The 27032-nt window shown below is 35.5% G+C and overlaps 1 protein-coding gene across 2 annotated transcripts in view; it reads left to right on the forward strand.

The window, feature by feature from the left end:
* The window catches only part of IMMP2L (inner mitochondrial membrane peptidase subunit 2), a 410658-nt gene that overhangs the window by 292787 nt on the left and 90839 nt on the right, over positions 1 to 27032 (forward strand). For both annotated transcript variants that reach the window (XM_066183075.1, XM_066183074.1), the window contains exon 5: positions 25075 to 25177. In XM_066183075.1, coding sequence (XP_066039172.1) covers positions 25075 to 25177 — 103 coding nt within the window. The remainder of the gene's footprint in view (positions 1 to 25074; positions 25178 to 27032) is intronic.

Here is a 27032-nt window from a genome sequence, read left to right on the forward strand (position 1 = left end):
TGTAATTTCCTTTTTCTAAAATTCCTAGGGGAAGGAACGAGGGAATATGGTAAGAACACTAGCATGTCTTCTATCTAGTTCTTAGGAAAAGTAGAGATTAGGGCATTTTTTTTTCAAAAGCTTTTTCAAATATTGATTTATTTTTAATAAATCTTTTCTGAGCCCCTTCATGATCTTATAGAGCTGGACAATCACAGAATCACAATTATGATTGAGTTAAGAAGTGACCTCTAGAAATCATCTAGTCCATCTTTCCTGCCCAAACAGTGCCAGCTGCAGCAGGTTGCCCGTCCTCATATGCAAAGAAATATTTGTGGACGAGCCATGGTATCCTGCAAAAATGAACAATTCTATGAAGTCTTGGTAAAAGTTAATGGGTACAAGGAATTGGCACTGTCCACAGGATTATGAAATAAGAAATAGAAATCCTGTGGTGGGATGTGTTGGGTGGATGGTACCCCCACAAAATGCTCAGACATCTGGCTTTAATTGCTGTCCAGAAAAATGCTAACTTTTTATCAGGTATTACATTAGTTGAATATTTATTGTGTTACACAAGGCACCAGTACAGAAAAGATGAGTTGTTATCTTTTTATGTCCTTTTTCAACAAATTTCATAAGATGGTTATGACTGAACCGTGCAAACCATTATAAATACAGTTTTCCTCCCACAACAAGTTCAGTGTGCTTAGTGCTTCATTTTACTTTATTGTTTTGTGGGTTTTTACACATTCACACATACATGCATACATATATATTCCCCAGAAAATCTCATTTTCCTAGGATAAAATCACCATGATGATGATGATGTGTTGAATTCAGAAAATGGTTAAGCAAAACTTTTTTTTTCTTTTTTGATTACTGTTTTCTGCAGGAAATTTTACTCAATAAGATTTTCAGAAAAAAAATTAACTTTCTCAATTTACTAGAAATCTTCTCTTAGTTCCTCTTTAGAACAAAAGCAATTACCTTCCTTTCCTTCCCCCTTTCTTCTTTTGGTAACAATCTGTGCAGAAAATAGTACCTAGCTCTCTTGATGGATTATTTTAGTATTTAAAAATATTGCTGCTAGAGATCCACTGTTAATTATCCATGATGTGTTTTCTAGAAATGGTACAATTACATTTGTACAGGGGAAAAAAAACTCACATAAACATCAGTATTTTATAATAGATTTTCTTCTAAAACCTAGATTGCTTTGGCTTCATGAATACATCTCTCATGGTTGACTGGCTTAATATTCATTGTGTCAGCTGCAATTCGAAGGTTATTAAGCCTGACCTAGATTTCATTGCTGTATAGGTTAATCTGCTCCGTTATCTCTTTGTGTATGTATGTGTTTTAGCTCACACCAATTTCTACTTTCAACTGAGTGATTTGGAAACTCCAAGACCAGTACAGTCATGATAAGGAAGACAATTACTCTTTGTAAAATTTAATTTCATACCTTTTTGTCCTTTGTGTTGCATCCCATTTGAAAACAGTTATCCAAGGATAAACAGGGTAAAAATAATGATGTAACATATCCTGGCATCATGCCTCACTAATCTGCTACAGAAGCAGTCACCAGAGGAAATCAGATCTTTATCTCTCATCCCACCCCATGCAGAGAAGAAAAACTGAGATGAAGAGGGTAAATAAAGAGAGATTCAGTTAACAGGCAAAAAATTGTGATAACAGTCAGTTGACAGGAGGATGTTGTTGAAAATGCATCTATTCCCACTCTGAAAAGTAAACAATCCTTTTTCTGGAGGGACCTCACCCTGCCTTCTGTTTTGAAGCTTTATTCTAAATAAAATGGAAGATTTTAATCTTAGCATCCTTATGAACAAAACTAGCTTTTTTTTTTTCCTGTCATTAAAAGTTTAAGTGTGATTAATTAAAAAAAAATGCTTTCTCATTTAGTTTTTTGGTGTTTTGAGTTCTTTTCAATTGAAAAGCACTGCCTGGGTAGCCCTAGAGTCTGAACTATGATATATTTATCCACAAAACTGACTGTACATGATTATACTGGAATTTATGTATGGGCTTATTCTCCCTTTATTCAAGAGATGACTCTTCTGCTAAAATCCATCCACTTAGGTTCAGTTCCATGCTCACATTTAATTTTCAATCACTCAGGCTTTCTTCCTCTTTGTATCTAGTAGATTTTAAATGTTAAAAAGTGCCAGAACATTTTTATTCTAAAAACATTCAGTTCTGTTCATTGCATCAGTTGAAAGAATGAAGCAACAGATGTGTTGTGCCAAACCTTTATTTAATTAATTCATTTAACCTTTTAATTTTTAAGGGTGCACTTTTTATTGAAATGCATTTTCATTTTTTACCTATTCTTTTAGAAATTGTAGCCATAAATACAAATGAAGCTGGGAGAATGGCAAAGAAGGAAAATCAAGTATATTCTAAAAAATGTTTTTCTGTCTTATTCTTTTAAACCTTGTTTAAAGTTATTTTCCAGCCTCCACAGAAAGACTATTCTAGTGCTTTCCTATCTATGTAGCCAGAATATTTTTCATAGAAATTCATAATAGTAAATTATATTAGTGAAAATTTAGCAATTATTTTCTTTTTCGTCCAAAGTTATTGAAAAAATTTGTCATCGTTCCTTCTAAAGAATCTCATACAGCACTGTAGTTTATATGAGCTGCTTCTTGCACTTAGTCTAATTTTTCCAGGAGTAAGAAAATATAAAGGCTTCTATTTTTCCTGACAGATCTTATTTTTCCCAGAGTAACCCTGCTTCCTCAGAGGGGAATTTGAAGAGAAGGCAGGTAGGTAGGGACATTTTTCCATGATATCATCCTGGCTTCAGGCAGCATCCTAACTCGAGGCTGATGATACCTTTGAATAAACTTTTCACTGGGCTCTTCTTCCATGGGTTTGATCATGCTTCAAGCCCTTTGAAGCCTGTAGCATCCAAAACATCAGGTGTGCTGTGTGGCTGTTTGTCAGTGACACGGACACTGCCATCGAGGGCACCTCAGCACCAAGCTGTGTGGTGTGGTCAGCATGCTGGAGGGAAGGGATGACACCCAGAGGGACCTTCATAGGCTTGAGGGGTGTGCCCATGGGAACCTCATGAAGTTCAGCAAGGCCAAGTACAGGGTCCTGCACCTGAGCCAAGGTAATCCAAACCTGCAGACAGTATTCAAGATGAGACACATCACAGTTTTTCATATTAACAAAATGATGGGATTTTTTTTCTCTGCCATTCTTTACTCCCAATTTGACTGCTAATAGACATTAAGGTAACCTTTGTTCAAACTAGCAATAATTTTCCCAATTATACCTTTACTGTTTGGTAACAATTAGATGAGAGCCCTGTGTGCATAAAATTAGGACATGGCTTTATTTAACTTTTCCCAGAAGCATTGTTTTACTTGTACTGAGATCTACATCTTTTTTTAGAATATCCCTTTGCTCTATCCTGGATTCTCTCCATTAGATTTCACTTTTTCTTACATTGTGATATGCTAGCTGGGACCTCAGCTACTGATAGAGGATCAAATGGATTGTCCATTTCCTTCTTGTTTTATATAAAAACATGTCTCTTAATAAATCTCTGTATTATATCTCTCAAGAATACTTGTCTTTTTTTAATCAGCATTCTCTCATAGTTTCTTTTTGATTAGATGTAATGCTGAAATCTTTGCTGCAAAATAGTTGCAGAAATGTTCAGTTCCATACTATTGTTTGACATTCTTGCATAGAATCCGTGACATGATAGACAAGGAGTCTATCATATATACAGCATATTCCCTCTTTACTCCCATCATTAAAATTCTTTTACTTAAGTGTTTGGTCATGAATTACTTTTTGTGAGTGCCGAGGCTAATAAAGTACTGAGCCCATCAGTCTTCTGTCTGCCCTGTAAACAAAAAATCATAGCTTACTGTGCAGTGTAAATACAATGACTATTGAGTAACTGAAGTACACTTTCTTTTTTACTGTGTTACTATCACAGCCATGGATTGAGGACTTCAAATTTCTTCTTCCAATTACCTTTCCTATTGAGAGTTTCTTCTAAAAATCACTAGTCTAAATCCTACTTTTGATATGTAAAGTTATATTGCAAAAAATAGGTTGCTAAGATAGATGCAATGAATGATAATTCATCTGAAAGTGTTTCCTTTGATAATAATGAATTTAAAATAGATGTGCAACTTTTAAATTTAGCCAAGTGGAATCCCATTTAATGGGTTTATACAGTATCTAACAATGGGACTCAAAATTTGATTGCTGCTTTTAGCATCTCAGAGAACAAGAATCACAATGGAATCTAATTATTTTGAGTGTGATGACCCTTTCTCTAAGACATTACCCAAAATGATATTTGCAATAATTACAGGGATTTTTGGAGAATATTTACATAAATGTTTTAAAAAAATTGTAAGGCTATCATCTTTATCAAACACACAGCAATGGAAAAAGATTCTGTTAGTGTTTGATCTACTGGTTAGCAATTGATGCTGCTACTAATACAATGAAAAAAATGAAGAAGGTATCACTGACAAAATACTGAACAATTTTTAAAAAAATATTTATTAGAGATTTTGTTTAAATAAAATGCATGTCAAGCACCATGGTGTGATGAAAATAAATCTGTTAATATATTTTTTGTACATGCCTAATATATACTATTCATATTTTAGTCAGTTGTAACCAAAATATGCAGCGTAATGATGTTTGAGGGAGAGTCAGGCATGTGCTGAAAATATATGTATGTATAGGTGCAATGTTACAAAATGAGTTGGGCTGTAATAGATTAAATTGTATCAACAGAGACATACATCTGCAGCCAGACTTCACCAGTTATCTACTAGTTTCCAAGACTAAGTGTAAATTCTTAAGAGGCCGTTATTTTGAAAAATCTTGAATGTCACTGGTACACTTTTTTATAGCAAATGGCAGAAAACAGTAGTCTGAATACATGTGGAATTTCTAAGGGTTATATAAACAATGTTACACAATTGACTTTCTAATTGTGATAAAAAATTCTCATTGAGACACAAATTATGCAAATATGTACTTCTATTAAAAGGCCTATGGCCTTCAACTCAGTGGCTCATATATTGGTTTTGGAACCAGGTCTTCCTGCTGTAGAACCCAGATCTTCCTGCTGTAGAGCCTCCCTTCCCATAAAGGCAAGAGAAGACCAGATTATTGTAGACAGGGATTTAGAGTCCATAGGGAGGACGAGTGGACTGGATGGCTGAAGTGGCTCAAGAAGTACCATAAGTCAGTGTAGGTGAGAAGTTAGTCAACAGAAGAAAGATTGCATTGCCATATATCAGGAGTAAATATTTAAATGAATAACCAAAACAAAAAACCAAAACAAAAAACAAAACAACCCTGCCCCCCCATATATATATACACATATAAATAGAAGACAGTGAAAGTATTTAATCTTTAAAAGAAAATTCTAAAGATTTTTAGTAAAAAAATTATCTGGGCTTCTCCAGAAAGGAAAAGCAATGAGATCTAACATAAGATCTGTACTAAAAGCTGTGTGTGACGACTTTGAGTGTACAATAGAAAACTACAGACACTGAGATTTTGAAATACCAGTATGACATATGTTAAATACTGTAGTCTTGTCAGCTTTTTTGAACTGTGGATGTGTTTCCCTGCCCTCTTCAAGCAGCTTTAATGGTAGTTAGTTGTGTATAAAAGGAATGGTTATTTGAAACTGGAGAGATTTTTATTGTCAGGAGCAACAAAGTTTAAAAAGAGTTGGCTTTCATTATAGATTGTACAGCTGGGTTCATTTTTAGCATTTCAGTATTTCTAATCTAACTTTGTTTTTTAAAGACTTTATGCATTATAAATATTAGGGAAGAATAAAATCAATTTCGTATATTAAGTTATTTCTTTGGAACTACTTTAGTTTACTTTTATTTCTGTACTGTATGCATTTCACTCATTGTTCCAAAAACATAGAAATGTATCTTTTTTGCAAGAGATTACTCAATATTTTGTGGAAGATTTCACCAAACAGTTTACCACCTAAGGTAAACTAGAGGTGTTTTACTATGTGTTTTGCAGGCACATTAGTCTTCTAGTAGGGTGTTTACTGAAATACTATTTCTTACAAATATCAGATAAGTCTGAGGGTAGGAGTTTTATCATTTGCATTTATCCATTTCTTTGACCCCATCACTCATCTTCCTCCTCTTAAAAGATATATAAATACCAAATAAATGAAAAAGAAGCCTGACATTTGGAGATTGACATAGTCTTCAGCTTTCAAAGATGATGAATATCTGGAGCTTCTGCTGACCGTGAAATGATTAGAGTTCAGTTTTCTAAGAGTCACTCACAGGAGTTTACAAAATAAATATTCTTATTCATTTATGGTTAAAGTTACTGTTTTTTGAAAAAGCATACCAAAATCTGAAATCTCTGTCTTACTACTTACTATGTAGGGAACTTTCTGTTAGCTGGGGACTGGGATAGCCGAGGAATACATGGTTCCTATGCATCACAAAGGAGTGCATGTATAGAAGTATACACACACACACATTTGTAGGGCTGGATAATTTCTGTCAGAGCTGAGGGGGCCTTCAGGAAGCTAGAGTGCATCTCCATTTGTTCAGCTCTAACAGGTAATTGGAAGATGACTAAGCCTCTTAAAATGCTCAGCTTAAGTAGAGAAATGTCATGTCAGAGCCTGTAAGTGGCAAAGTAAAGCAGACAGGCCCATAAATTTTGATGTCAAAATATTGTCATAAATGCTCCCTCTTTGGACACCATTTCCTCTAGATATGCCCAGCTATCACAGCATATCTGAATTTATGTTTAGAGCCGTAAAAAATGTTTGACTTCATTTTTAAAAAGAACAGACAAGAGGTCATTGACAGAAACCACACCAGTTAGTTCTTGAGACACAAGAACTGTTCTGATTATATTACATTTGGATTTATACTGTTAAGGTGAATGATGAGAAAATTGCCAAAGAAATCATATAAAGCATATAAATCTGACGTGGAACAGAAGACTTTGTGACTTTGTCTTGCTTTCTTGTTTTGTCTTGCTTTCCTGCATTTGTGCTTTTTCTGTTCCTCTCTCTCCCTCCCCCCTTTTCTGTTCTGCTTAAGTGAAACCAGAATCAGATCTTCAGGGCATATTCAAAAGCAAATGTATTTGGAGCAGAGGTCTGGGGTGAAATGATGCCACCCCTCTGAAGCTGACAGTAGAACTCCTATTTACTTTAAAAAGGGAAAAAATTCAACTGGGAGGGCAGTCTACCTCTCATAAGAAAGTAGTCCTTTGAAGACTGGTGTGGAAAGAGAAAATTTATTACTAAACAGTACATGAAACAGCATTGTATCTGAGAACATGTGTGCAAAACTCACAAAATTTAATATTATTGTTCCCATAGCAACAATAACTGTGCCACATTGTGCACTTGTAAGAAGGTGTAATTTCTACAAAAGCATGTAGTATAATAAAAATGTTTTTGATATGCAATGTATGAGAAGAAGGAGCTATATGATCTATAAAATTGAGTTGTTTTATGTTGGTGTATTTAAATCCTTAGGTATTTTTTCAACGGATTGAGTAATTGCTATCTACTTTAATTCTTCTGTCCCATATCACATGACCATTAGTGCCCTGAAGATAAGACAATTGTCTGAACAATGTTTTAGACTTTGTGCTTGTTCAAACTTTGGTAGCTGATGAGGTATTTGATTGAGTGCATACCATGCTGGTGGCTTTTTTGAGGAGAAAAAAAATCCAAAAATATTTTCTGATCTAGAGGCGAGATTTAAATTTTAAAACTCAGGAGAAATTTGAACCACTGACCCCATGGCAGGGGGTTTGAAACTATATGATCTTTAAGGTCCCCTTCAGCTTCATCCATTATATGATTTTTATATGAGAAAGTTGTCTACTCTGAGCTATCTAGCTTTTCAAGGAAGGCATATTATTGTACAAGATTTGAGCCCTTTGAGGTAAAGATGTTACCATCACATTCATGCATTGGTGAGCATGTATTGACAATACTGAAAATAGATAAAATATCTAGTTGAAAAAGTGCTCTGTTTATATTCTTGGCATTCAGTTTACCTCTTCACCTTTTCCTGTCCTTCCTCTCCTTTGATTAATAACATGCATTAAACAAGCATAAAAATGTAAAGCTGATATGAGAGGTACTGATATATGAAACTCACGTTTTTTTGGGGCTTTCTCACTGAAGATGTATAAGCTATTAATAATAAGACTAGTCAAATATTTGTCTGATGGATGGTAAAGTATTATCTGTGCAGAAAACACGAAAGGACTAATGAGAAATTCTTCTTTATCTCTGCTACTCCTGCTTCAAGAAGGTTAGTAGGTCTAATCAAGTCCTGAAGAAGCCTTTTCTGGACTTCCAAAAATGTGTAGAAAATGCTGCCATTTTCTAGACATTTGGTAAGTGAGAAAAGCTACTTTCTGAATTCAGTATTTTTGAATTTCAATTTTTTTCATAAAGCAACAAGTGTAATAGCACCATGGTTTACAGGAATGTGCCTGTTGAGAGTCCTACCTGTAAAAGCAGTATATCAGTAAATAGATTGCTTGCTGTCTTATAAGAAGTGGGGGTAAATAGTTCCAGTGCTTCCTGGTTGTTATGAAAAAAAAATTTCCTATTTTTTTAATTCCACATTTTTTACAAAGATAAAGTAATGTATGGTATTCATTCCATGTGTTGCATTTTATGAATAGGGACTGAAGTCTTTTATGTGATCCATCTTCCAAACATATAGCAAACTCTCAGACTGAGCACTGAGTTTCATAATTGCCATAAATGCTTTAAACTGAAATATGAGACTGAAATGATCCATTACATTAAGACAACTTGGTGTCATGGAAATCTACAAAAAACTAAGAATTGTAATTGTACCTCTCATATCAGCTACATATCAACTGTACAAATGGTACATTAGAACGTTATGTACTTGTCCATTCCTATTATTGACCTCTCTATAAAATATCCTGTCCCTTACAATTAAGCTGGAGCTAGATTTCACTATGAAGTATTTAGTTTCCTTTCCTGCTGTCTGTCTTCTTTAGCTTTTGTATGTTCTTTGATTTGTGTGATATAGTTGTGGTAATAGATGCTAATGCTAATGTTATGGATGCAGGAAATGTTCCTTTACTGGTAGCTTATGGTATAAATTACCCATTCCAGACTTTTAATAGTGCTTTCATGATTTTTTCCAGTGTGTTCAAAAGTTGCTATCCGTGTTTATTCACTTGAAGTCTGTTTATGGTATATGCATCCTTCACATGTACATTTTGTTTCCTAATTATCTCTAACCATAGGACTATCAAGCAAGACTAGACTTGTACTTTCCTGTGTGGAGAAAAAGTATTAATTTCCTAATATCTTCAACCAGAAAAATCAGATGCTTTCACCAATTTAATGCCTTAGCACCTATCTTTTACTGTGTTGGTGCATGCACTAATGTGCTCTCAGAGGCACTATATTTTTTGTCAGAAAGGTTGTCATTCTTGAAAAGCTGGTATGGACCACAGCAGAGAGCTTTGTTGACAGAGGAATTTGCAGATAAAGGATATGCTTTAGTGTGCTTTTCAAAAAGCTACCCTTTGCAACCCAATTTATGAAATGGCTGCATCTTGGAGTTGTGGCTGTTGTGAGTAAATGAGATCCTATGAAGAGAATAGAGATCAGAGAATCAGAGAATCAGAGAATCACAGAATTAACTAGGTTGGAAAGACATTTGAGATCATCAAGTCCAATCTTTGACCTTAAACCACCTTATCAAATAAACCACGGCATTAAGTGCCACATCCAATCTTTCTTTAGATTGAAGATAGAAGAGACAGTGATTCCACCACCTCCCTGGGAAGCCCATGCAGCTTAAGAGTCCAACTCTACAGAAGGGCTGTATCACAGTGAAACAGCGCTCAAGGTTTTGTGGTGTGTTCAGTCGGAAAGGACACTATGAATTTACTGGACAGACCAATCAGTCCTTACTAGGTGCATCTGTCCATTGTTGCTTGGGTTCTTAGGGTTGTTGCTTGTTCTTAAAGTTGCTGAGAAAAAGTTGTGGAACAGGTCTAACATGTATCAGCCTTTCCCTTGAGGAAGCATAAAGGAAAGGGGGAAGTGTATAAAAGGCAGTACAAAGGCCTGTAGGAATATAAGAAGAAAAGGAACAACTGAAAAAGGAAAAACTAAAGCTACAAAAGTCTGAAATAGAAGTTACTGGTGTGACTGCTGTGAATCTATTCCTTTTTATTTTCAGGTTTCCTCATAGCTGTTTTTAAGCTGTTATTGGTATAACTGGGAAGTCGCTTGGCACTGGCAGTGTGAAAGACAGTCAGAAATCCTGCTTTCTACTTCCTCCTCAGTATCTCTACTGGTAAATAGTTTTGATGCTGCTAATACTTTTTCTTAGTGCAGCAAGTGCTGTAGTATTTCCACAACAATATAGAAGGTAGATTTTTAGATATGAGGGTTATTTCTGATCTGTAACTGCTTTGCTGTTTTGCTGTTTTGCTGGTTATTGCTTTCTACTGATTTTCCATACTGAAGTACTTGTAACTCATCAGAAGCTGAAAAATGAACTGGTTGTGCACTGGAGAAAAGCACATATTGTGCTTTTATGTCTTAGGAATTTTGCCAATAGGACATAACAAAGTATGATTATCCCTCTTCTAAACTAGATGTTATCTAATTCATTGAGTAGGGAGAGCTGGGAATTGTCTGGCAATGACTCTCCAATGCAACATTTCCCTACTTGCTCCCTCTCAAGGCCTGGTGAAATATAATAGAGCTCTAAAGGCATCCTCTCAAGAAATTCATGTGTACAGTGTTTGCTTTGAATCAAATGTTTGAAGGGTTTTTTGAGCTGTCACGTGTCTGTCAGATTATTCCTCTTTCTGTTGTAAAGATTCTCTGCTATGACAGAGAGAATGACTTGCTGAAGATTATACAGTACAGCTTCCTTGCATAGCTGGGCATGAGGAATTAATTACAATCTTAATGCTCAGCAGAAGTGACAGATTCTGACTGATGGGGAATTGTGCTGGAGCAGCTCATCTGAAAGAAAGGCAGGGAAAGTTGGCTCCCTTGGCTCCCCTTGCACAGTTGGGAAGTATGTGTGTTTCAAAGCATGCCAACTGCAACAGGAGTCTCTTCAGCCCAGCTCTACACTCCAGCGAAATATGCAGACCTTTGATTGGCTCTCTGCTATATGCCAGTACTTTGTCCTTCACACAGACGCATTCCCAGTGGCCATGATGCAGCTCTGTCTGGCTGCTGAAGGGGTGAGCAAGGTCCAACATCTGTGATAGAAGCTCTTACTGCTGGGTAGTTGTGACTGACTTGTGTATGTGGTACCAAAACCATTATTTTAATCCTACCTCCTTTTCTGTCATGATGTACCTTCATTCCTGTGAGGAAAGCCCCCTGAAAATCCACTCATCTATGAACTTGAAGGAAGAAGCTGGTGGAAACATGTTAATATCAGTATTTCTGCTTTTCTCTTTGTGCCTATTGCCCCTTGTTCTGACAAAACTGTTGTTTTCTTCTGGTATTGAAGAACAAACGTGAGGAGATGGGACTGTGTCTTGTACACCTAAGTTATTACAACAATGTACACAAATTCTTTTCTCTTAATGTATTATAGTTACAGTGATTGCTGGGAAAAAATCAAGAGAATAATTGCAGTTAAAACCAGTCCTTACAAATAAAGCCATACAAGTGGTCAAATAAGATAGGGTCTTGTCTGTCACTTAGGTAATCTGAGTTTTGTTGAACAGCCTTGCCAAACCTATTAATCTTCACTACAAATTATTCTACTAAATGTGGATAGTCATGCTTAATCTTCCCTACCTTTTACTGTCTTCTCTATGCAGAAGTTTATACTATAGCTATATTATGTTCTTTCGGGCACAAAATGACAAGCATTTGAGGAGCCTCATTTTTGTTAGGACAACATTGCAAAATCCTGTGGAAATATACAAACAATTTCTGCTGGTTTGAGTCACCAGCCTATGAAAACTGATGAAATAATCTGAAACTGAAATTTGTAATCTTCAAATAGTTTAATTCTACAGGGCTTTATTCTTATAGATGGTCTTATTCCTGATCCTTTTGCTTTTCATGATACCTATAAACTTTCAGCTTTAGAATGTATACTGACCAAAGGCAATGAAAATTTTCAGAGTAATGTTCAAGTAGTGATACATTTCATGTTCATTTTTTCTTCTTTCTCACACCTCTGATTCTGCTTTCAGCTAAATTACTGAGCCTTACACTTTGTTAAAGCAGGTAGAACCTGATATTCATTATTTCAAAACACATTTAGCAACAGTTACTTTGTTGTGTTTTGATCCTAAATCATAAATTTCTTTTGGCCATCATTAGTAGAAATAGTTTCGACTTTTATTGATGTTTTTCTTCTTTTCTGTTGTTTATAAATAAGAATTTGGAGTTTGCATCTGTCTCAGGCTATTTTGACTAGGAGGCTTCCTATCATTGTACTCTCACTTATTTAGAACCATATGATCATGCTGATAACACTTTTCTTTCCAGAAATACCAGTATGCTGGGATTTTCTGTTGCTATATAAAAATATTTTTTCCTGGTCTCATGATATAAAATTGTAAAGCAAAGTAAAAAATACTTCCTCTGTGTCTTAAAAGATGAAATATGAAAATTCCCTTCTTGACAAGTATTTCTTAAGACTACAAGACTCAATAGACTGTTCAGCGTACTTGTGTTCCTGCTAACACAAGGGAGTGACAAGGAAGTTACTGTTATGGCCAGACACAGAATTAGATTCTCTTTTGATATTTAAAATGATCAAAGAATAATTCAGGCTTTTTCAAGAATTATTATTGAATGAACATTTTCTTGGTTCAGTAAAATTAAATGGGAAAATATATTTGAGAAGGAGAATGTGTGAAATACAGCAATTTAATGAAATATCAATTGACTCTGTGCTGTGAGGTTATGGAATGGAGTGGAAGTATTAATGAGGGCAGTGCCCTTTTCTTTTGCAGGTAATTCAGATTATCTTTTTTACAATCTTTGGGTTAAAAAACTTATTGCATTGCAGGCTTTACCTTTTAACAAAACAATATGAAATTCCATTGGTTTGAGAAAAAAGAAAACTGGTATTAACATCTACCCCTAAGAGCAAAGATCACCTATCTAAATCTTTTGAGGCTGCATGAAGCACTTCTTTACTATTTCCCAGCACTGGACTGCATGTAACTGAGCTCTTACAGAAAAAAATGTTACACATGAGCTCATGTGGAAAACAGTAGGCTGCTCTGAAAAGTGTTAGACTTTTCATAAATTAAACGTTTCTGTTGATTAGATTTCCACTGATCTAAATGAAAATTCCAAAGCTGAAAACTAAGAAAATATTAAAAATATAGAGCTGCCTTAACAGTGATGGAGTATAATACCCCTAAATGATGCAGTCAGTTCTTGCTTCTTGAGACATGATTTTAAAGATGGACATAGAGGGAGGTTAAAAACAACAAAAACAATCCTGATGGACCAGCTGAACTATCCATCAAATCCCACAGTGCAGAAGCAGAGGTATTTTATGTGGGAGATTGGTCTATAAAAAACCAGAAGAAAGTCTTTGTGCAGCAGATAGTGAACTTCTGGAGTTTGTTGCCCCAGGATGCTTTGAAGGCAGAGCGTATAAACAATTAAAAAATTGTTTAGACAAATTCATGGATAACAGATCAGTAAGCAGTTACTAAAACAAATAGGTGACAATGTACAATCTAACATCTCTGATAGATTAAATCTCGGTACTCATGGAGAGTAGTCAAGCTAATGCGCTTTACCTGGTCACTGTCTCCTTTTCCAGTTGTGTGGAGACAAACTATTGGCTTATATGGACTTCTGCTCAGACACAGAAAAAAAGCATTTCTCATAATCTTCATAAAGCATTAATGATGAGTTATGGTTTTTGGATATACCATAACATTACCTTTAACACCAAGAAAAAATAGCATCTATGTTTAGATATGCATCTGATAACAAGAAAAGATTTTTTTCATGGTTCTTACTTCAAATTGCAATTGTTTGTTTCTATAATATGAAAGCTCAGTCTGAAAGACCACCACCAGTTCAAAAGTAGGTATTTGCAGTCTGATCTACATATATATGCTCATATCTTTTAACAGAATACATATGAAAACTAATCCTTTTAAAGATTTTTTTACTGCACAGAAATATTTTTGAGTTTTAAAACACAGAATCATAACTTGTATCATTAAAGTAATAATTAATTTATCCATACAGGGTTAATTTTTTATTACTTATTTGTAAGCTTCTCAATTATCTTTTTGATAGTAGTGTTCTTTAAAAAAGAAATTACACTTATAAAGGAAAAGTAATAAAAGGCATTTTTTAGTATTATTCCCTAACAAACATAAATAGAAGGAGATATAAAGTTTCAGGCTTTCATTATGCAGGGAATAACAACTCTCTCCCTTCCATAAATTAAAAAAACCCAACCCAAACCATCTTAAAAATACTTATTACACTAAGGGTTCCTCATTTTGCACATGCTGCCTAAAGCAGATTAGAAAATGTTAATGCCTTTTGTTAGTCCTAAGCATTAAAGAAAGCATAGCAATTAGCTGCTTTGTAGGAAGTGAGTGGCTGGGGAATTATTTCTTACCATTGGACCTAGGCAGAGGCATTGCCAGACTCTTCTAGCAGTCACAGGTCTACAAGAATCTAGCCCAGTAAGCTGTAACAATGATGAGGAGGCAACACTGCAATCACCACCTCTGTCACCACGTTTGAAAATAAGAGCATTATTCTTCATTTAGAGTTTCCTTAGGAGAGGAACAGGCCAACAGGGTTGTCCAAGGTGGTATATGCTGTGAGTTTTCCCTCTGGGATACAAAGAATTTTAAACCCCTTTTTTTGTTCCTCCTCTGCTCCTGTACACCTCTTCTTCCTCCTCTCACAAAGCCTGTTAGCTGAGAGACTGGCCTGGCCAGCAACCTCCACTCTGAGGCTGAGTAAATACACAGAACAGGTAACCAAAGGTCAGCCTGAAGCCTCTCCCTTGATAGTTTCTGTCACAAAAGTAATGGCAGAAGAACTGCTAAGGGAGAATGTTTGGGTGAGTAGAAAAAGTGAGTTCAAAGAGGAAGAATTTTATAGAGAGCTGTGTTTAATGATTGCAGATTCTGCAGGCTAGAGTTTTGCTGCTGAGTCAAATTTTAAAATTCACAACTTAAAATCTAGGAAAAAGTTTGATCATCTCTTTTCTTAGGCTGGCAAAGAGGAGCATTTCTGCATATAGTGCAGAGAGAGAGAAAAAGGAAACCATTAAAGATCAGGTGAAACTTTCATCCTAATGGTACCATAAATCTTAAATTCTGAAATTCACTTCAAAGCCATTGCCTCCTTGAAGTCTGCCTAAAACTAAAATGTTCCCAGTTAATTCAGTCTTAATAAAAAAGGGGGTAGGGTGCAGGAATTACTATTTCTGATTGCAATAACTCTTTGGTCTGTATGCGCCCTCCCATTGCTACTGGTATAAAGTTTCCAATGTGACAATGATGTCAGGCTTTGGTAATTCACTTAGATGACCTAGAACAGCAAGCAAGTTTTTACCTTGGTAAAATGATAAAGCTAATGATAATGAATCTAACAAATGATTCCCATCTAATATATGATATGATACTGTTAATATCTGCTAATGATATTAGCAAAAACCTGTCATATTAATTATCAATATAATCTAGCAGAGAAATGTGAGAAGGTAATGAGATGATACACTTATTTGGTTAATGGGACTTTTATCAAAAGAACCAAAGTGAATAGTTTGTATAGTCTTAACTTGAAAGGGCACAGTGTTGGCAGTTGGAATCAGACGGATTCACAAGTGAAAGATTTTTAGAAAAATGAGATATTGTATGTTTTCTTTCTCCTGAATTAACAAGCTGGTTAGCCATCTAAATGAAAGTTATGCAACCAATAATGATTGCTCTGTTTTTCAACACAAAATTACTGTTTTGTATTTGTTGCAAATTTTATCCTGAAAAGAATTATAGTTCTTCTGATTGAGAGAATATGGTTAGCAAAAGAATGAAGTAGTTTCAGTACTCAAAACGGGAGTGACAGATTTGTGTGAAAGTGTGTAGAAATTTCTACTCACATACCTCCAGTATATGCTGTCCTCTTTAGATGACATCCACTCTTGAATAAATTGAAAAATACATATTGATTTTAAATACAGAATTTTTAAATACTAATTTTAAATAATAATTCTCTCAATATAGTTGGGGGTAATAATGTAAGTTTTATATGGACCTTGAAAGGAATATGGTCCTTGAAAAGATTTTCCACAGTACCACCTTTGTAGTATTTTGCTTTAGGTTTAATCAATTTGGGAAAAAAGCCCAAACAAAGCAAAACCCAAAACCAATCAAACACTAAAAACAACCCTCCCCCCTCCCCCCCCAAACCTACAAACAATACACCCCAAACAAAACCCAGATTCTGAACTTATCTCTATTATTTCAAAAACAGATTTGCAGAAGTCATTCACAGTTTCATTAAAATTGACCAAAATTGTATTTTCCTGAATGGATTGAGGAGATTTGCTGTGAAAAGGATCATAAAATAAGAATGCTGCTACTGCTAGAACAGATTAAACACACGCAGGGAAAAGAAAGCAGCACACAATATAAAGGGTACAGGGTAGAAAGCCCAAGAACAGAACTATTCACAGACATTATAGGAAAAAGTGATAAAGTCATCTCTGTGAGGGAAGCTACTGTTAGTTGATCTTTCTTAGCAGTGGGAGCAAAATTTGTTCTGCATTACTGGGACAAGAAATATTAAATGCTTCATGCCTCCTGACTAGGTAAGCAAAACTCTTGGGAACGTAGGGAGTTTTTTGTGCTGCTGAGTGTTATGTGCATGGGGACCTGCAGTGGCCTTCTACAGTTTCTGAAGGAAGGTAGTATGAATTGGAAACAAAATACAGAAAAATAATGTGAGACTGGAAATGGGAATCATAAGAAGTGTCTGCAAATGAATGAAAAGAAATTTTGCCGAAGGAGAAAATAATTCCCTAAAATCCAGATCCCCTGGCATTGCTGGTAAGTACTGTCTCTAGAACTCTACAGTTCACTAGACATAGAAAAGAGCTTCTGTCAGCAGCAGCTATTTTGAATCAACTTATGGAGTGCTTGCCAGCACCAGTATAACAGACCTTTGTGATACAAATACCTACACATACCTGGTAAAAGTATCAAGAGGGGCAAAACCTAGGCCCTGGATAAACACTAAATGTCCAAAGCACAGGAAAATAAAGTAAATTCTAGAAATGCTGTCAACTCATATCATTGTCATCCAAGATCAAATTAAATTATAGCTTTGGGAAACATTCTTAGTAAATGGCAGAAATCATGAAAATCTTCTCCAGAAAGAGATATATGAAGGTAAAGAGCATTGAGATAAAGCTTTTATTTTATCATTTATATTGATCGTACAAAACAGCCGCAGCTCTAAAGCTGCTTCCTCATTAAAAAGCTTGAGAGTATTTTGAAGGTATTTTGTAAATTCAGGAAAGAAAGGAGGAAACAAACAACAGAAAAAGAAACAACAGAAAAATGAATTGCATTGACATATGCCTTGAACATAAACTTGAGCAATTATCTGGGAAATTATGTGATGTTAAGGGAGTTAATAGCCATTAATTGCTCCTTTGGTTTGTTTTGGTCAAACATATCTGGATTCAGAGGTATGATTAGCATCCTTTTCTGGTCAATTGATCTATCGAAAATCCTTTTGCTCATAGCAATGAAGCCATACATTTTGTGAATCTCACAAGCAATGATCTCACATCTTTTCACTCATAATTATTTCTACTCTCTTTCTTGTTACAGTGTCCTCTCTCATATAAAATGGAGTGTTAACAAGGGAATGTCAGGCTTGAAATGAGACTATTCTCTCTAGTAGATGAGCTGGCTTATTTTTTTGTCTTTTCAATCATATTATCATTTTAGATAAATATACACAAATCCAGTAGTTTTCCTGAATACTCTGTGTTTTAAAAGTTTTTAACTGCATTATAGTAATGCTGGTGAAGCAAGTAATGGGTAAATCAGTTTTTTTAAGAATGACATGCTTTGTGAGAAATTATCTAACTAATGAAGCAGAGCTACAAATATCTCCTGTACTTTCCATATCAGATTTCTACTTGTATGTAGCACTATTAAGTTATAGGAACCCGCACTGGTGCACTTTCGTAGGAATGCTTTAGCTGGGGGGAAAAGAGATAGCATAGTAGTTCAACTTGCTTTAACTGCTTTGCCTATTTATGAAAAAGGGGGTGTTTTTGTTATGATAATTCTGTTCCAAATGAGGAAAACAGTAAGTTAGTATTCATTTTTCCTGACACTTCAAAATATATAATGGCAAAAAGTAAAATGCTTATATAATCAAAAATTTGCCCAAATATAGGCAGGGGGAATCACTGCCTCCATAATGACTATTCCTAATATCACTGAATGGGAGTATTTTGTTTCAGATTCTGTTATCTCTCTCATTTACACGTCTTCCTTTGGGGGTTCCCTTCTCAATATAGCAGGTCTGGCAATGCTTATGAAGCAATACCTGAAGCATTAGGAATCCTCCAACACTTTCCAGGTTCTGAGTTTGGATGCATTTTTTATAGTCAGGCCTCTCAATAAGTGATGGATCTGCAGCTTATATGGAAAATAGACTTCAGCTCTGAGGTAAAAGTTAATAGCTGTACATGTAAGGAAAGAGTTAAAGTAGAAAGGCACAGATGGCTGTATGCCTGTGTTGGAAGTGAAAAAGGAGCTTTCTTAGGAGCTGGAAGGTGTTTAGTGTCATGTGTAAGATCCCTACAGTGATACTAATAAAACTTACATGTTGTATTGCAGTAAGGTTCAAGTTTTGGGATCTGGGTGTCACTTGAAATAGAATATCTTAGCATTTTTTCATTCTGTGAATTTGATTAATATGGATGTACGTGACAAAAGTTCCACATTATGGTGTGTTGACCCTGGCTGAATGCCAGGTGCCCGCCAAAGCTGCTTATCATTCTCCTCCTCAGCTGAACATGAGAGAAAAAGTAGAACAAAATTCCTGTGGGTGGAGTAAGGACAAGCAGAGATCACTCACCAGGTACCGTCTTGGGCAAAACGGACTCAGCTAGGGGAAATTAGTGTATTTTATTGCCAAGCAAATAAGGGTAGGATAATGAGAAATAAACCCAAATCTTTAAAACACCTTCTTCCACCACTCCATTTTTCCTTGACTCAACTTTACTTTCAATTTTTTCTCCCTCTTCCCCCGCAGTGGTGCATGGAATGGGTGTTGTGATTATTTCATCACATCTCTGCTGCTCCTTCCCCCTCAGGGAGAGGACTCCTCACACTCTTCTCCTACTTGATCTTGGTGTTTCTCTGATGGGACAGTCTCCAACATGAACTTTTTTAATGTGACTCCTTCTCACACTTTTCAGTTCTTCATGAGCTCCAGCATGGGTCCCTTCCATTCAGTGCAGTCCTTCAGGAACAGACTGCTCTACTGTGGGTCCTCTGAGGGGTAGCAAGTCCTGCAGGAAAACTTACTCCAGCGTGGACTCTTCTCTACATGGGACCAAAGGTTCTGCCAGGAGCCTGCTCCAGAGTGGGCTTCCCATGGGTTCACACCCTCCTTCAAGCATCTACTTGTTCCCATGGGGCTTCCTCCATGGGCTGCATGTGGAACTCTACTCTGCTATGGACCTCCATGGGCTGCAGAGGGACAGCCTGACTCTCCAGGGTCTGCACTAGGATCTGAAAGGGGATTTCTGCTCTGGTACCTGGAGCACCTCCACCTCCTTCTTGACTGACCCTACTGTGTGCAAAGATAACATACATTAGCACTCTTTGGTGCAATTACCATTGTACAGCAACTTTCCCCCCTTCTTTAGTTTAGGGCCAACAGGCCCTATCACTATTTCTGTTGGGCTCGGCCACGGCCAGAGGCAGGTCCATCTTAGAGCTGGCTGACATTGGCCTTTTTGGGCATGGGGAAAGCTTGTGACAGCTTCTCACAGAGCCACCCCTGTAGATCTCTTGCTACCAAAACCTGGCCATGCAAACCCAATAAACATGTACAGCAATTCATGTTGCTTGGAGAAAGTTGTTCTTAAGTATGATAGAAACTACCTGTTTTACAAAAGAGTTTGTATTTTTGTTTTATCTCCTCTGAAAACAGGATATTATCTACAGTGTCTATTCCCTGATGACACCCAAAGATATGCAGATTGTTGAGACCTTTGGATTTCTCAAGGTCAAATCAAACTGAAGGCAATCATTCCTCATCCAGCTTAGCTGAGCCAAGTTGCTTGCTTTGGCACTGCTACCGCATCCTAAAAAAGCAGATTTTTTTTTGCTTGTGGGCAGGTGGTTAGAATACCATATAGAGCTCATTTTTGACTGTCAAGATTGAAATTATTTCTCAGCCAAGGATAGCTATAAGTACATCTGTTAGCTATTAAATTGTGGAGAAAAAAAAAAACTTTGCAAAGGTTCAAAATGTACCTCATATGTAAGAAAAAAGTAAATCAGAATTTCAGACCAACTTCTGTAAAAATGTCTAAAAAGATAAATGCAATTCCATTATGTTCTGAACAAGAAAATTACTGCAAATCCTGTGGACCCTGTTCTTAAGCCAATGAGACTTCAACTACAGTTTGAGCAACAGCGGTGTCAGTGATTATTAGTAATGTGTCAAAGACTTCAGTAAAACCTGAAATTATTTTATTTGCTCACACCAGTATGGTTTTTAACAGATTTTTGGATTCTATATATCAAAATCTGCCTTTGGCTGTAGTATTGCTAAAACAAACCATTTAACTGAGAGGAATAAGAGGTGTTAAATATTTTTTTTTTTTTTTATTGCAAGATAGTAAATTTAAGAAAGTGAAAGACTCTTCATTACTAGGGGCTTTATGAAGTTTAAGAGATTCTTCAGTAATTATAACTCATGCTAATGAACTGGATATGAAATTAAAAAATACTAAGTTAATTATTACTAACAGCTACTTTTCTCTTAGGAATTCATTCAGATATCTTCTAAATTTAATTAAAAACTTCATGTGTTAGAGCTAACAGAGGTCATGGTTACAGTCAGTCACAGAAATGAGTCTAAGGATGCTCAACTAAGAAAGAAAAAGAGAAGTTTGCATTGCTTTCAAAATGTTATATTATTGACTGCATTTGCTTTGTAGCCTCTCACAAAGAATTGATGTAAAATTCCCAATGAGCTAATAGTGCTCTTGATATTTGCCTTGAGGATTTTTGTTTTGCAGCCATTGTTGAAGAGTGCTAGATGCATTCCAAAGTATTTTTTCATTTTGAATTGAATTTATTTTTCACAAAACTATGAATCGTTACACTTAAAACTGTTATTCATTTACCTAGATCTAAACCCCCAAATGTGATCCCAGTAGTCTTCAAGGCTATCCTTAAGAAAAAGGATGGAGTCAACGCTTTTCAAAAATGATGTTTGTCCTTGTAGAATTGCACACAAAGATGGACAATAGTTTTATTTCAGCATGCCCAGCTAAAATGATTAACTAGTGAAACAAATAAACAGTAGCTTGTACATTTAGATCAGGATCCGCATTGCCATTGTTGCACACACATGTGGTCTCTTCCTTGCAATTTGGGTCAGAGATTAAATTTTCTGCAGGATTCATGGAAGAGAGGGCCAATGGCTAATTTTTGACTATAAATCAATTTAGGTTCTCTTCTTAGGAAAGAAAACCAAGCTTGTGGGCTTTTATTTTAAAAATATCTACACAGTCATTGCAAAACTAATTAAAATAACTTACCATTGTGAACCAAACACGGCTTTCTAAAGCCTGTAGTCTGGTTTGTTTGCAGGAATACTTTACGCTCTGTTGGGGAGTAACTCAACACTGGAAAAATTTAAAAAATATAAATTATTTAAAAATTATATCAAGAAACTGTAACATGAGCCTTTGCTGTGGTTTGTTATTAATGCATGCAGTGAAAATCTCGAATAAAACTTTGCTTTCAAATTCCAGAGTGTTTCACAAGACAGTGTTTGCAGTAGTATTGCTAGAGAGGATACAAAGTCCCCAAATAACTGCTCTATGCAAATGCTACAGTAACATTTTGAAGGAATAGTTTTAGGGAAATAGATTTTCTTCTGTTTACAGGTATGTGGGCACTTATATTTTACAATATATCTTTTTTTTTTTTCTATTGAGCCTACATGTGGGAAAAATATGATGATTTATATAACCCATACATGAAGAGTTTTACATTTAACTGCTGAGTTTAAGGGTTTTGTCCAAGTATCACTCCTATCTACTAAAGTAGACAATTCAAACTACTGCTTTTGTTTCTTTCTTTTCCTTTTTTTCTCCCCATTCCCTTAATATGTTTATTAACACTGTAAATTTTAATTCTATTTCCTCTAAGTAAAAACTACTTCTGTACAATAATCTGCTTTTTTTTTTTTTCCATATGAGAGTTTGTTATATAATTCTTCTTTAATCACTACAAGAGAATTTTTTTGCATAATTGTAGAAAAACATTCTGATTTCTGATGCTTATTTCAAGAGTAGAAAAGAAATAAGCATTTACCATGGTTTAGAAATAATAAAAAGAACCAGTTATAATTACTGCACTCTGTAATCTTTTTCTTTTTGCCTTAGCCCTTAAAGAACACACCAGGCACCTATGTTAAACCCTTGGATTTTCACAGGGTCTCCGAAATCCTTTGCAAGACCTGTCCATGCAGGACATTTTTTTCCTCCAATTTTGTTTCTAAGTACTCATTGCAAAACTTTTTTTACCTCTTAGTGATTTCCCAGTCATAACAAAGGAGGAGATTATTTGGGGATAAGAGATTGTGTCTGGTCTGAAATTGAGTCACTGACTGGCCTTTGCAATATTATTTTCCTGACATTTATGAGGTAAACATGCCAGCAGAATTAACTTTCAAATCCTTTCACCCTTCTGAGTGAAATTCAGTCTTATGCATGAAGTCTGTAAGCGTACAAAACTTTATCACAATATACTCTTGTGTATTCAACAGGATGAATGAAGAGAAAATTAAATATTTTTGAGCTATTGTTTGCGTTTATCACTGATGGAAGAGACTCATTTAATCATTTTCAGAAATGTCTAATCAAACAGCAGAATTAAGGGACAACTCTCAGCCTATACTTTAAAACATTTTATTAGTAAAATATATGATACTATATGAAAGAAACTATCAGTGAAATGAAGCATTACGAAGTCTCAAACATAAATAACTTTATTGTCCAAACTGTATGCCATAACTCTTAATAAAACCCCAAAGGATTTGCATAGTAATAAATTGCATAATTGAATTTTTAGTATAATTGAATTATTGAATTATTATAGCATACTCTTTGTGTTTAGGAAATCATATATTTACCAGCTAGGGCAGTTTAACGTTTTTGTTTCAAATGGTTTAGAAATTTAGTCTTGAATAATGTGTAATATGGCACTGTTCTAGAAAATTGAAGATCAGTACTTTTCCTTTCTGCAAATAGGCCATTATTTTTTCAGTTTTCAATGAAAGTGCATGTAGAATTCCATTAGCATGTAGTGCTGGAATGCTCATCCTTTTAGCTGCCAAAAAATAGTTGTTTGAAAAAGGATTAGTCAGATTTTGTGACTTGCAAATAAAGTAATTGTTGTTTTTATTTGACTAATATAGTCAAAGTGAATAAAATGCACTTTTGAAGATTCCTTATTCATCTAATATTTCATGGTCTCCAAGTTATTGATTAACAATTGATTAGCTTGTCCTTTTAACATATTCTCTCTTCCCCAACCTAAACAAACCTCCCCAAACCCAATCTTTTTCATTTTGACTTGTGAATACCCCTGATTAGTATTGTACAGTTCAGCCTAATCTCCTGGTGAAGATGATTTTCTCTCTCCAGTTGATTTTTTTTAGTTTTAGAGTGTGTTTCTTCTGCCTTCTGCTCTGAGGGCATATCTTCCAGATAGTGCAAAGCGATGAGCAGCTGGAGACAACAAGCTAGATCAAAATTCTGTTTCTGTCTATGGACAGACTTGTTTATTCAAAACTAAGTAAGAGGTATCACTATTCATAGTCCCATCTGTAAATGCTTCATCCTGGTAACAATTCAGTGTGCATGACAATTGCTGTCTGGGGTTAAAGCACGACAACTTCTCTGCATGAATGATTGCAGAATAACAGGTCCCATCTGAAAGAAAGCAGAAGTGTGCAGTAGAAGCAGACCGGCATTATGAAAATGACAGCTACTTGGGGAGCTAAATACAGGAATTTTACATACTCTGCACCTCAGCTTTAGTACTAATCTGTAGTTTGTCATTTTGTAATACTGGGACATGCTGCAGCAGTATGATTTTCTGTAGAGGATGGCATCAATGTCATTTTTCTTCATCACTTGGCCTTTTCTTAAAGGTTTTTTTAAGTTTATCCTGTTTAGCTTGTTACAGCTGAACGAATCCTACCCCCAGGACAGAATAATTGCAGGAATCTATGCTCTGAATCTGTGGCAAATTCATATTTTTGATGAAGAAAAACAGTCTTAAACAGTATCTATATGTGATTGCAACATATGTATGTTCACTGATATTTATCTGGGATAAAATCTGATGGTTCAAAATTTTGTTACTACAGAGGTGGAGTTAATAATCTGTTAGTTACATTTAACTGAAAAGTCTCCTCTTCCTTTCTTGTGTTGTGGTTTCTGACAAAACAATACAGTAAACAGGCCCTGATAGTTCAACCAACTCATAATTTTTTTTAATATTTTGTCTTGAGTAACACTCTCGAAGTCCAAAGGACTTCAGTGCAGGTAGTTTTAAGCTGGTGCTGAGTTGTATGCAAGGTCAAATTCCAAACCAGGAAATCTGTGAATTTTCCTAAGAAAGCATTGTTGGGTTTGGGGATTTTTGTTTGTGTTTTTGTTTGGGGATTTTTTAGGGGTTGTTCGTTAGTTTTAAAAACCTTTTTAACTAACCATTTTTTCCAATTCTGTTTAGAACCATTGGATACAAAAAGAAGTACGTGAAAGTTCCGCATGGTCATATTTGGGTGGAGGGGGATCACCATGGGCACAGCTTTGACAGCAACGCTTTTGGTCCTGTAAGTTGATTCTCTGTATGTCTCACTTTGCAACTGAAAAACTGTGCATATGTGAAACACAGCGAGTATGAATTGTGTTGTAGTTTTGTTGTTTTTGTGAGAATTATTGAACTTTATAAAATACCTTGGTCCGCGGATATTGAGTTTTTTTCTTAACTATTATAAAAAGAATAAAGTCTTCTTTCAGTTCCCCACATGGAAGGAGATGTGGTAAAGATTTTAAATTTGGAAGGAAATACTGGAGTTGTAGCCAGAGGGTGAGCCAACTCCCTGTAGCTGACAGATGATCCCTGAGGATATTTTGCCAGCTGATACAATTTGGAATGATTCCCTCCTGGGAGCTTTGTCTTGCTTTAGTGCCAGTGCTGGGATAAAGAATTGGGAAACTGTAACCATGCTTAACAAGTATTAGCTGGTAAATTGGTCAGTGGACAATAGTAAAGATATTTCAAAGCAGTTCCCAAAGCAAATATATAAATTTTCTTTGCATATTGAATGGAAAGAAAATATAACCTGTAAAATCTGTTTCTTGATGGGTAAAAGTGCATCTTTTTATCAGGAGGACAGTAAATTGTTTCTTTGAATTCTATTTTGGGTTGGGTTTTGGCTTTGTTACACTTTGTATAGATTCTTGTTCTTGTTTTAACTTAATCTAGCAGGCAGGAAATAGTTGCATAAACTGTGTATCCTGCTGTGGAAATACAAACTCTTTTAGGCCTCTTCCACATGCAGGATTTTTCTCTGTTTTTAAGAGAGAATATTCCTCTAATGTTATTTAAAAACCCACTGTTTGTCACAGGGAAGTTGTCAAGACTGGATTTTTCTACCCTTATGCATTTCAAGTCTATTTCATACTGAAAGCATCCCACTGACTAGTTGAATTAATGACCTTATGAGTTTGTCTGGCTTCTTGAAGTTTAGTCCAGTTATAAAATTGAAATAATTTGTTCTGAGGAAATAATACAAAATAGGCCTACTGTCTGATTTGTTGTATATAATGGCAATGCCTTCTTTTAGTTTGTCTCCTTTTTTTTTTTTTTACTTGTGTACCTTGCTGTTTTTCATTATTACTTTCCTTCTGCTATCTTCTAAGATTTCTAACATCTGGTTTTAGAGATTCTTTCCCGCAGAATTAATTGTCTATCCTGTGCAGGTATCTCTTTCCTCCCTTTAGTAAGCTTTTCTCTGTCACTCTCTGTATCCAACATAAATCTTAGTCATAAAGCCACTAATCTTCTTTTCACTTACAAATATACTGCCAGTGTAGTCTCAGAGCCTTTAGCAGTTGGACATTGGTTTCAGATTTACAGCAGCTCACACAGAAATTCACCCAAGGTAAAATCCTCAAGGTAGGCACCATGCAGCTTTCATGCAAGATAGAATGTTCAGGTAAATATAAATACCCTCAGATTTTTGCTCAATTCACTGATGTTTATAAATATTAGTAAATCCCCTTCACTAGGTTTTGACCTCACATTAGTCATCAATTGTTAGCTAACATTAGATAGTACGTCACTTTTCTTACAACAATGGCACTTTTGAAAGCTAGCAGGACAGGTTTTGACTGAATTCCTTATCTTTCTGCAGGAGGAATGACCTTTGTGTTGCTTTGATAAATACATTATGCGCAAGTCAGCTGTAAATAGGTATTTTCCTCTCAAATTAAATTAGAACAGCAATCGCTGAATGCAAGCAGAAGGGGCAGAAGAGATCACAGGGTTTGAAACTAGCTTTAGAGTAATAAAATATAGAAATTTTTAGTCTGTAGAAGAAAATGTAAAGTGCATTTAGAAGGACACACTGCACTCCAGGTTCTTTTCATCCTACACATGTATGACTTTAGGTTACTGGGACA

Source organism: Chamaea fasciata, unplaced genomic scaffold (genome assembly GCF_029207755.1).
Source record: "Chamaea fasciata isolate MVZ Bird 193981 ecotype frontalis unplaced genomic scaffold, bChaFas1.0.hap1 SCAF_5, whole genome shotgun sequence".
NCBI lineage: Eukaryota > Metazoa > Chordata > Aves > Passeriformes > Sylviidae > Chamaea > Chamaea fasciata.